Source organism: Channa argus, chromosome 7, assembly GCF_033026475.1.
Source record: "Channa argus isolate prfri chromosome 7, Channa argus male v1.0, whole genome shotgun sequence".
Taxonomy (NCBI): Eukaryota; Metazoa; Chordata; class Actinopteri; order Anabantiformes; family Channidae; genus Channa; species Channa argus.
In genome coordinates, this window is record NC_090203.1 from 23,892,346 (window position 1) to 23,905,139 (window position 12,794).

The 12,794-nt window shown below is 38.9% G+C and overlaps 1 protein-coding gene across 1 annotated transcript in view; it reads right to left on the reverse strand.

Moving 5' to 3' along the window:
• Window positions 1-12,794, reverse strand: part of tsnare1 (T-SNARE Domain Containing 1) — a 153,865-nt gene that overhangs the window by 64,272 nt on the left and 76,799 nt on the right. Inside the window, exons 5-8 of the mRNA XM_067511473.1 lie at window positions 11,691-11,781; window positions 11,516-11,590; window positions 11,242-11,298; window positions 8,696-8,851 (exon numbers count right to left, since the gene is read on the reverse strand). Coding sequence (XP_067367574.1) covers window positions 8,696-8,851; window positions 11,242-11,298; window positions 11,516-11,590; window positions 11,691-11,781 — 379 coding nt within the window. The remainder of the gene's footprint in view (window positions 1-8,695; window positions 8,852-11,241; window positions 11,299-11,515; window positions 11,591-11,690; window positions 11,782-12,794) is intronic.

Below are 12,794 nucleotides of genomic sequence, written 5' to 3' on the forward strand. Positions count from 1 at the left end.
GATGGCAACCCGACGTTGATATACTATCATTCCCAAAGTTGACACTGCCGCCGCAACTTACCGTACAGTTAGAGCTCTGTTTGTCATATTACACTCATCTCACTGCAGGGACATGGTTTCGGTTTCTGGCAGCAGTACTTCAGATTGATCCGGTCTCAAAAAGATCACAATTGGCACTTTGTGGTTTTATCAGTTAGAGAGTGGGTGTAGGTGAGTTAACAGTGTGGTTCAGTACACTTAGTATGTCTAGGGACCCGAGAGTGACATGACCGATCAATGGACTGCACGTGAATAGGTTTTCAACAATCACAATACGGACACTAAACCCAACAAGTAAATTGTCTCTACTAATTGGTAGAATGCGTCGGTCTATACAATTACCTCAATTACCTTGTTTGTCTATGCCATACACCTACACTTTAAAACTCTTAAACACATATGGGCAGGAGAACCCCGATACCTGAAGGGGTTTTGGTCCCAGCAGTTTTCTGACTTAAATCTGGCGGAGGACTTTTGCTGCATGTCATACCCCCCCTCTCTCTTCAATTTTTCCCATCTGTTCTTTAAAGTTTTATCTAATGAAAGTCAGAAATGCCCCCAAAATAAAAATAAATAAATAAACCTGTGCCAGACATGAGTCCACTGTGTGACATGAAGTCTATGGTACACACCAATACGCTAATCAAAGCTGCAGACAAACACTAAGAGTGTTTAGAGGATTAGGTGTTGGTTTTTAGTGCCTGTATGGAGATTCGATTCAAAGTTATCCTTTAAAATCTTTACCAACATACACAACTCGTATTGGGCACACAGTAACCCATGGATCTCTCATTGCCTTTCTGCCATTCTTTCATGAAAGCCACTAACCTTATCCACCACTTCTAAACCCGGTCTCACATCTAACCTAGGTCTAATACTACCTTTACTCCTAAAGCTAATTTTTGACTTTTAAATAGTCAACAACTACCATCTGTCATCTCTTCTCAAACCCCCACTTCTGCAATACTTTAAAACAGTTTTCTTTTTTATTTAGGTCAGCGCTTCTTGGTACGTGTCCATTTATCCAACATTTGGTACTATTTCACATCAGAGTTTATTCTTAGCAACATCCGACATCAGTTTAACCCAGCAGCTGGAAGCCAGTCTAATCAACACACCATGGGGAGTGTTTGGAATGATGTGTTTATGGGTTGATGGGTGTTTAAGAGCAATTATGAACATTAAAATATTAATTATATTGTATAATTGTGGAAATTAAATGGAGATAAAACATTAGTCTATTAAGCATCTATCTGCTTATCACTTCAAATGCATTCAAATGAGATGTTTTGGATGGGGTTATAGAGCTATAGGAAAATAAAAACTAGAGGCACTTTGAAGGGCAGTGACAGCCCAGTCCAATCAGCTATAGAAAGGATTCGTGGTGATGTTTGCATTCATAAATTATAGCAATAATAACTTCTAATCTTGGGACAGATTAGAAAAAAACATGGTTATGTAAAGATATGGGTGATCAAAGAGGCTTGGACAAAGGACATTGAAGTTTATCTGCTGTTCTCACTGAAGCTCAGTCATCCCCCCCCCTTCCCATTTCCTGCTCTCACTCTCTTTGATAAGTGTGCTTAATGCTGATATGAAATTCTCCCCACATCTCCCACCCAAGCCCAGAGGCATTGGGCAACAGGACACAGTGTCACTGCCACAGCAGAAAACCCGTTAAGAAGATTTACTTGCATGCTTACTGGTGAGAAAAGGAGTGAAGGAAAAAAAAAAAAATAAGGCTGACATTTTTCCCCACACCAAGTGCAAGAGAGACATCTCTTTTTTTTTTGCCCGCACTGAATAAACGGTTTATAAATGTAAAATCATGTTTCCTCTCTGGCAGTAGCCCAAAGACCTAACACCCCTGAATATGATAACAGCAGCCAGCAGCAGGGTCTGAAGGGCGGCGAGGAGTTGAAAATATTTGAGACAATCTGCTGAGCCTCAACCTGCTTCTTCTTCTGTGGTCTGAAAATACTATGCACGGAGGCAATAAATGACTTTTAGTCCTGTGACTATTAGTGAGGCAGCACGATGGTGGACAGGTTAGTTCCATTGCCTTACAGCTAGACTTTGCTGGGCCCCCTTATTTGATTTTGAATTGCCTCACCTAGATTATTGTAAACCAGCGGTGCCAGAATAATGGTGTAGCATCTCTACGATTGTCTAAATTTTTACGTTAAGCATCAAATAACACAGAAATGGGACAAAGGGGGGTTTGTCATTTCTGTGTGTTTAGCAGTTACAGATTAAAAAGAAAAGTTACCTCCAGTAATGGCGTTATTCACTTTTTCTATTATAATTCCATTAAAATTTAATGACTTTTCTTTTTTTTTTTAACTTTGCACATGAATTAAAGGTAATATTTGTTCTCGAATTCAAAGTGATATATCTTTTATTTAAAGAGGTTTTACACCTATACTAAATTTCAGTAAGTGGCTCAGCTCGTTAGCTATCGTCTGGATGATTGTGACACCAGTAATTTGGATGCGCAAATATTTTCATTTATCTGCTTTTGCTGATTCTTTTCTTGTCTTGCTGGAGCACTACTGGCAAACGTAAAGAGAAAATTCATCACTGGGAATAAAGTCACTCATTAGTAAGAACCTGAAGCCTGTGTTTGTAAGCACCAGTGGATAATCAAGTCTGAGTGGAACATCAGCATATGGATTACACAGAAGGGTGATATTCTCATTATCTTGAGGGAGACAGTCAGCAGTACGTGATCTGCCATCATACTATTCAGCTTCGGAGTGTAAATAGAGGAAAAATCAATATCATTTTGATTGTCAGGGTTAATACCAAATGGTTTTAAACCACTCAGATCTATTCTGCGGAGACTGTAAAAGTCCTAGTGTTTGTCTACGAAAATGATTTCTCTTGTGGAGTTTCCCACTATACCTGTCTTTACTGAAGGGTAAATTCTATGGATTACTTTCCCAAAGGATACATTTGTAGAACAGACACGCTTTGCTGTCGGGGTTTTTTTTATACTGGGCCAGGTGTTGTATTCAGATTCCCCTTGAAAGCTGTCCTCTGTTTGGCCCTGAGCTCTTTTTTCTTTTTTCTTTTTTTTTAAGAATTCATTTTTGATAAAATGATCTCCTGTGCCAAAACATATAAAGTGCAGCTGGGAGGTGACTACAGGGGGATGTGCTGCAGAGGCCAGATACTATCTTTCTGACTTGTCTTGTCAAAATACTTGGAACAATGTGATGAACCTCAAGGACAATATGTTTAAAAATTCAATTACCTGTCACTTTAAGCTGGATAAGCTCAAATCTTTCCATGGCCACCACATTTTATTAGACTTTAAAATAATGCAGCCTAACGAAACATCAACCAAATCAAATCTTCCAAACCTTTTTATTTTAATCTCAATTTTTGATTATTTAGTTCTCAAAAGCATAGATTAGCTAAATAACTCTGGACATACTGTAGGTCCCAAACCAATCTGAGTACTGATCATCAGTGGAAATTCGTAGTCATCCAGGTCATTGTTATTTCAAAAGTGCTACTCAGCTACTCTTGGAGATGTTTCCCCTCTCATCTGAAGAGCTTCTTTAGTTCCAACTGACTGGTTTTTCAAGATCTGATTGAGGAGTAAATAGGTCATCTGCGGAAAACATGACTGCAATTCCATTTGTTTCCCTTTTACAGTGAGTGTGCTTACTTGGACTTAAGTAATCACGTTTGGCTTTCTCAGGAAAGCTCAATTTTCTCAAGTGTCATTTAAATGGGAAAGCTGGTTTTCGGAGTCGTTTCGGACAGAAACAGTGAAAGAGTGAAAGAACTAATGGAGGAGAAATTGTTTCTGCTGCCTCTTTTGTGCATGTAAACACAGTCAGTGCCATCTTTGCATAGGTACCTCTTTCCCACTCATGTGACCCAAGTGGATAATCTAGTGGGACAATCCTCAAGTCGTTCATTTCACAGATATTAAACACCTGGAACGCAAAACCAGTCAGTTAGAACCTAGCAAGACGTCTTCAGGAACTGTCCACTCCAGTTGCCAATGAATATCACCTTTAGCAGCACTGACCATATGTCCGTGCTCAAACTGACATAGTGACATAGTCACATGAGATAAGGAACCAACTTAAACATACAGCGGTATATTGGGTGCATTTCTAGCAGCTTTGGGATCTTTTAAAATCATCAACAAGCGACTTAATCTATGTCGTGTACAAAGAACCGGGCCCAGCATCGGTGTGAGAAATGTGACATAGCCATGAGTGGGTAAAAGCTTTGTAAACTAAACCCCACAGAGAGAGAACATTATTTACAGTCAGTGCACCATGACTTGCCACCTCAGGTGTAACCAGAAAGCCTCGGCGGAGTTCACACATACAGTACATCTAGTAAAGGGAAAATTAACCTCGGAACCACATAAAACATTTCCCGCGAGAGATTGAGAGAGAGAGAGCGGCTGATAACGATGACAGACTCTAGGCGTTCTTGGTCCTCTGGGAGGAGAGCAGTGAGGGAAAAGAGAGATGTGGCTGGATTCACAGCAAACACTTCTGATTTAGTGCTATGAAAGGATGGGGAGGATGGGGGGGATGGGGGGGGTGGGGGGGGGGGGGGGTGGGATTGGAGAGAAAGGAGTGTGGTATGGAGATGAAAAAGCACATTGTCAGATACTATCACTCTCCCCAAAGAAACAACGTCAAGCCCCTCAGCACCTGTCTGAGCGCTGACTATGACATTTATCCATGCTGCTATGACTAAAGTGCAGGCTAGACGACCCTGTCTGAACACCAATCATCTGACTGGCTCATCTAAGCGGCTGCTCTGAAATGAAGCTGTCACTCGTGCCATGGTTCTTTCACTGTGTGTCACTCGATGGGAAGAGATTTATGTGCTTCTTTTCCACTCCTGCTCAGCGCAGGAATCAGCTGATTTGAAACGTTGATGAAGTTCAGACAGCTCTAACAGGGCACATAGATACATCTTCATTATGCTGCAAAGTGCCCCTGAAACATTACCATTAGTCTTCAAACCGCTGGATGGTAAACTGCAACTGCAAAAGCTGGACTGTCTGATATAGGCTTGTCATTTTAAAAACAGACTGGAGCACCATGTGTCAGGCTTCTATGTGCTTAGATTCAGCCAGATGGCTTTAGGATGGCTGATAGAGTTTTACAATATGTTTTCAAAAGTTTCATTAGCAGATTGTTGAAACAATACACATCACAAGACCAGACTATTAAGAACCCAACAACAACAAAAACCAAGTCACACTACGTCACCAGGATACAAATGTAGGATAGCAAAGCTAACAACCAACACGTTCACGTCAGATACACAGCATCAGATATTGATGCTTCTTAAGGGGTCGAACTTTTTCACGTTCTTTCACGTTTCTCATATTGACACCGCTGCTATGCTCTGGAGTCAGTACTGGTTATTATTAAATTAAATTATTAAATTGTTTTAGAGTTAAAAAGGGAAAACAACTTCAGGGTCATGTTATGTTAAGAGACAACATTGCTTAGCGTTACGCACTAAAAACTTCCAGGTAAAGTTAAGTTACTAGACAAATTACATAAAAACAAAACACTATATACAGTGACAATGACACACACGTACTTCCTTACTATAGTAAGGTACGTACTAGAGTCAAACCCTGGTCCCCTGTGGGAAAGTCCTGTGTTCTGTTGTCTCATCCAACACCCTGTCTACCTCCCTACAAGAGTTTTTCTTTTTATATACTACAACATTGCTTAAGGCATAAAAAATTGAAGCACTGGGGTTTTTATTGTACTTTACAGAAAGCTCCATTCATCAATCACTGACACAAACGGGTACGTCAAATGTCAGTATGTAAAGCAAAGGGACTGGAAAAAGCAACGCTTTTTTGACAGCGTGGGAGTTAGAACAGGCTGCGACAGCAGACCGATTTATGCACCTTGAGGTCAAACACATCAGCCAATTTGAGTTTCCAAATTCATTCCATCGAATGGAGTTTTATCACTTGTGTATCAGCCCATAGTTATGAATCATTAGGTGACGTTTTTGTGACAGTGATCTAATAATAGAGCAACATCTAGCAGCTACAGAAAAGTATGTGTTAGAGAAAACCTGGAACATTGAGAAGGCTGCGTTGAAGTGTTTTCTCTATATTAATTTAGTAGGGGCACATCGCCTCTGCTAAATGGTCCAGTGATGCTGCTAAAATTTCACATGGTTCATTAATATTCATAACAAAATGTGCCGTAACCATCACTACTTTCTACATCAAGCCACTTATCAAACTGAAATAATGTTGAGGAGCTAAAAGGTCTCTCCTCGGTCGGGTGTACGGATTCAAGGATTCTTAGTTTTTTTTTCACCATTACCACCTTCAGGACCATTGCATCCGGTAACACACAGCGAATACACTGTCATTCAGCCCCCTACTTGTTGTGCTACATGGGACTTAAAACAAATGCACTCCAGTACAACTCCTCTACCCGCTGTGACATCAATATTAAACAGAGGGTAGAATTCAACAGTTTCAACTTAAAAACCGATAAATGATGACACTTTATAAGTAGAATTCATGGCAGAGCTGCTGTATTGGCTTGCATTAGATTGTACAAGTGTACCTAATAAAGTGGCCGGTGAGTTACATAGGAATCGAATTTTGGCGTTCACCGTTTCCATCTAGTGGACGATCATTTTGATAATTAACAAAATGGTTCTATTACACTGTTGTTTTTGAAGCTGGAATTTTTTTTTTCACCTCTTCTCATGAAATTATTGTGACAATGTGATTTTTTTTTTTTTTTATTGATAAAGTTTACATCTTCTCAATACATTATTGACCAATCTCTTCCCAACACCTCACAGTGAAAATTAAACCACAATTGAACTTTGCAAAAAAAAAAAAAAGGAAGATGGAAGATGATAGGAATGATCTTGCAGTATTTGAAAGAATGTGTTTTTCCATATTAGTTAAGCCTTCAAAGATTATGATTCTATACACACTTTACTCAGGTTAAGGAACAAACAAGTTTATATGAGCCTTTTTGTAATAGGATAACATTCAATATCCTGCAGCAGCATGGGGGTACTGTGACAAAATACTAATAAGCTTTTGCGAGCTGGTAGAAGATGACGGAGCCTGTCTGAGTCTCTAGTTACTACCTTGGCATGTGTTGCCCTCCTGGGAGGCAAAATTTGAACAAAACAAATACCATTTTTTCTTCAATATTTATTTTCAAGGGAGTGTGATTTAAATTCAGGCATTTTCTATCTCAGATACCTGACTAAAGTTATATCACCGGAGCTTTTTATTTCTGGTGTATCAAACTAAGGGCCAGATTTATGCACAAGAAAACACAGATTTTAATTTCTCAGCTGACACAGGTTACAAGCAGCTTAGTAAATGTGGCCCTGAGAGAATATCAATAAACAGGCTTACAATATAAAGGTTGCTGGCTTGCATTTTTAAGCCTAGCTGGGAATATAAGTGTTTGCAGAAAGAGCCCTAAGTGCGTGATATTTCGGTTTGAGGACAGGTGAAAGATTATATCTGAAAGAGGGGAAGTGTTTTATAAGTGGAACACAAGAAATACTGGTTTGTGGCTCTTGGACACAGACACGGGGCCTAAAAGAATCAGGACGTCCTGATGGTGGTGTCTTCGTGAGAACTGGTTGTTAAAAAATAAGGCAGATGAAACCATAGAAGTTTTCTCATTTTCTTTTCTGACTCTGATGTTTATGCAAATTAAGTGATGACATTTTCGTTCTGATTTTGGATCAAATTATTATGTATTCTTATTTATACTGCAATCCAGATAAAGTGTACTTTTCCTGACTGTCCTTGACAATATTCTGTGTGTAATACAGTGACTTGGAGTTCTGCAGAAGAAGTCACAGAACAGCAGAATTAATACTGCAGCAGAAATGATCATTGAATACCGTTGTGTTGTTTTCATCATTAAAGTGTAATGGCGAGGTGAAAAAAATGATCTGTCATTGTTTTTGTCTGAGGTCTGCCATCATCATTCAATGATCCACTACAAGATGATTTCTGTTATTGATCTTAGTGTGACCTGATTAGGATGTGATAGAAGGACAAAATCAAAAGCCTAAAAAAGTACTTTACTAAAACTACATGTGGCACTTTCAATTCTCAAGTTAAAGTAGAAATAATACATATTATGAACTTTACCTATAATCTTTATCTACAATACGCAACTTAATCTAGCTGGAGGCTGAGTAAACAAAACCATTGTGGTGTTTTATTCAACTTTTATTCCCAATCTAGGCCGGTGGAATTCACTACTACGATTTATATCCATATCAGCTGTACCTGCTCACATCAGCAGTTGAGAGAGGGGAGAGGATTGATGATTGATAATGGCTTATTTAAATGTTAACTTCAAATCCTCACCCAATGAGTGAATAATATCTAATTTTTATTTACTTTGAAGGGAGAAATGTAGTAAAAATGAATTAATTTGGATAGACAATCATTAACAGTGCGAGTTTTTGGATAACAATTGATGCAGACAAACAAGCTGCTTGCTGACAACCCACCAAACACTGACTACAGAACATTTAGATTTCCAATTAGTATTTGTATAGTGGTTGTGGATATTTCGGTTATTTAAAAAAATGACCAAAGTTATCGTTTAAACTCATCTGATATTGCCGTTCTTACTTCAATGTGTAGCAGGGCCTCCTCTCTTTGGCGAAGCATCTCCACATCCTCTTCACTGATCTCAGACAAAAATGCCTGAGCGCTTCCATCTGCATCTGCTGCATCTCCAAACAGTGGTCCCTCCTCCATCTGCTCTGTGGCCGGGGTCTGAGGACTCTGTGGGTGCACGCATGAACATATTAGATTATTTTACATTAGATTAGACTAGATGAATAGGTGTGATGCTAGTAGATACAGCAATAACAGCGACAATTACAGTATAATGTCATTTGGACCTGGTCTGGGTTGGGGCCATGCCTTCAAATAAAGAAGATATGTAAAGAGTGCTTTTCCACCGCACTAGTGTAGTATTTTTGTACTCGGCAGACAATATACAGCAATGCTAATGCAAACAGTGCTTACACAATAGAGTATTCATTCATTAACATGACATCCTTTCTGTTCTGATTTGATACTTTGAAGCTCTGCAGTACACCCTTTATTACTAATATACTACTATACAAATATTGTCATGTCTTCAGAGAGAGTTCCAGCTCCTGTCTACCAGCTTCTTTGACATGAAAATCAAATAACTTTTTTTTTAAGAAAGCTGAATAGTGCATATTAACTTAGTGCAGAGACATGTAAGACGGAGGCTATTAATCCATGAAAACCTGCACGTGCCTGCACTTTGTTCCACATGCATTCAAAGAGAAAGGAGGGGGGAAAAAAGACATATAATCCAACAGAGTGAGAGACCTGGTTGACTCGTTTGCATTGCTAATGTGTTCCACCTTTGTGTGGCTGACTGCACAGCTAATTTATGGTAGATGGGCCATAGTGGGTCAGAGCACAGGGACTAGCCCAGGCTGAGTCACAGCACTGTCTACCGGCCAGGATGTGACTCACCACTCCTCAGCAAATCTCTGCAACGTCGTGCTCTCACTCCTCCACCTACGTCCCCACCGCAAACGCTCCGCAATACATCAATACATCACGCGGGTGAGAAAGAATCTCGAGACAATAACTGTTCTCATCTTAATGCATCAGTTCACACAGTTTCTCAAGTTTTCTGCCGTCAAATCCAGCTGACTCTGATGACGTGAAGTGGGTGGAAAACAGTCAATAACATTTGCATTGAACTGCAAAATGTCTAAATTTATATGTATGACATTCGAAACTAATCATCTCTTTGACAAAGCCTAAAACAAAATGTTCCTACGGTTATTGCTCAATCTGCAAATGTTGAAGTATTTTTACCACTTTGTTCTTCTATAATGTACTCACTGATTAGGGGACTTGCTACTCTGAATTGGGGGTAGTCAGAGTTATGTACCATCCAGCTCAACGCTCCCAAAGCCCTTCACCTCTAATGCTAGCGATATATTAGACATGAAACCTTAATGCATATGACTCTCCCATTGGTAAAAAGACCAACATTTAGAGGCTCTTTAAACGAAAAAATGGTTCTTTATAGAATTTTTACATTCCAACCAGATTAATCTGTTGACATTAGGTTCAACAGTGAGGTGGTGTTTAAGACAGGGTCCTCATAAGAAAGGGGTTCAATCCTCCACCCTCTAAATAATTCATTAACATACATAAAACCTGATCACCTGCACAACGAAGAACCAATTTAAAAGTGAAAGGGAAAACAATCAGGAGTTAACTTAATCAATCACACAAAAATGGGCATTTGCTCATATTTAGTTTGTAATAAGGATTGAGTTGATAGATAAGTGAACAGGTCTACCAGGCCAGGCTTAGTAAGAGCTTTGTTAAAAGACACCAAATGGCTATAAAGTGATGCACAACCAGCATGAAATATGGTGAACAATTACCTAAAATGGGACACGACAAAAAAATAAATAAACACATGAAAGTAAAAAATTATCTACATTAAATGAGCAAATATTGAAACAAAATGTCTAACAACAGACATTAAATGACGAGTCACCAGAAAATGGACACAGCATAACAAAAAAAAAACACAAAACATCTAACAATAGTAGACTAAAAATGACTAAATGTGATTAAAAAAGACATGAAATGTTGATAAATGTTAAAAAAATTGATCTAAGAGTATAAATGAAATGACAAAAAAATTATCAAAACTAGACATAAAATCATTTAAACAGACATCAGCCGAGAGACAAAAAACACACAACAAACAAAAGACAAAAGCAAATGTGAAATTGCCGCAAGTAGGATCACAAAAATCAAATAGAGGGTAGGGGGCCCTTCTCCTCGCTGTGCCTAGGCAGGAATTATCCTATAAAGTGGCCATGTCTTCTCACTAGGCGACACAGTCAGAATAAACCCTTGGCAGTAGCTGATTTAAATTCAGATAAAAAAAAAAAAATCCAATAAAATAATAAAATTTCAGCACCACATGAAAGTTGGGTGTGATGAATGGAGTCCAGTGTAATATGTGGAAGAGACTAGAGAGACTTTCAAAGGAGCCCTTGTGAGGATGCAATCGAGCAGAGAAATGCCATCTCATCTTCTGCTCTTTCATGAATGACAGTGAAACAAAGGGCGGATTTTCACCCTCCGTCTCTGCTCACCTTCTTCTTGTCTTTGTGTGTTGGAGGGAGCAAGGCCCTTGAGCGCTCTGCAATTTTCTGAAAGAGGTGCAAATGAAGAGAGGGTCAAGAAGACTCTTTGTCCTTATTAAAGGAGTCAGATATTATTTTTATTCTGCCTGCACGTGCAACATCTAGCACTTCAGGTATGCACCATTTTCTGTCAGCTCCATCTATTTATTATTAATCAGAAAGCACTGAATAATATTAGCAACACACTAATGAAACCAAATGAGTATATTACATATGTGTCTACCTTCTGCAGATCCCCATAGCGCTGCACAGACTCTGAGAGTTCAGTCTTTAGTCTGGTCAGACGTAGACGGTCTTGCTGTGCAGCAAAACAAGATTTGCTTTAATTAGCTCCGATGTTGTGTTTATTTTTCAGAATGACAGTGAATAAAAGAGGAAGGAAAGGGAGCAGAAAATACCCGTGAAGAGCCACTGATAATATCAGAGAGCTGTTTGATGAGCTGGCTTGTGCTGGTGATGACTTTGTTGGTTTGCTGCTGCGTGGAGTGTCTGGAGAAGAGATGAGAAAGACAGATAAAGAAAGGTGGCATGAGAAATCAAATGAAATGGGATCTGATATTATGACTCAATATATTTATATCATTATTATTATACATTGTACCTAGAATCATGTGCAAAACAACAACAAAAATCCTCAATAAGATTCTGTTACTTTTTAAAATTACGAATGCAGACTAAAATACACTGTAAAATGCAACAAATGACTTTCATATACAACTAAACTGCAAATGCATTTTGTAGGAAACATAACTGCAAGCAGTTTACATTGTCTATTACTGTAACATATTAGTCACTTGCTGGCACATTCCCACATAGCATATGAGTAAAATGTCCAGAAACATCACATTTTTTGCAGTGTTTGATCCGTTCAGACTGAAACCCGCCTCCAGTGCCATGACATCTGGAGTCAGCTCCAGGCTTTTTGAGACCATTACCAGCAAAGGCAGTAAACATTCAGTTATGCAGTAAATTGTCCATCTTGTCTGGTATAGTTGTGTTTAGACACTTGCAGCATTTGGTTATGGTTAAAGAAAGACTGTGGCATGATTACATACAAAACAAATAAATGAGTCACTTCACATCTAGGGTGTTTATTAACCTTTTAAACAAAACCACAACCAAACACTTTTTATTGCCACACACGACTCTGGAGTCAAACTCAGGCCTGTGGTCCTGTGCATTGTACATCCGCCATCCACCCCAGCCTCCTCTTTGCAGCATGTTTTCCATTAATTATTGCAGTGCTTTATTGATACAGAAAGCATGTTGCATTGAGATATAATCCATCCAGTTGGCATTACAGTCCCCACAAAGACATTGTGTTTGGTGTTAGTATAAGAATGTATTTTTTTAGGAGACAATGTTCCCATAGTTCAAATGTAAACTATCACTCTTTCCTATGTTGTACATTGTCATTGCAACGCAATTTGATATCTATTTTGTCATCAATGCCAGTATTTGCTTTAAAATATCACAAAAGATGAACCCTCAGGTTAATCCAA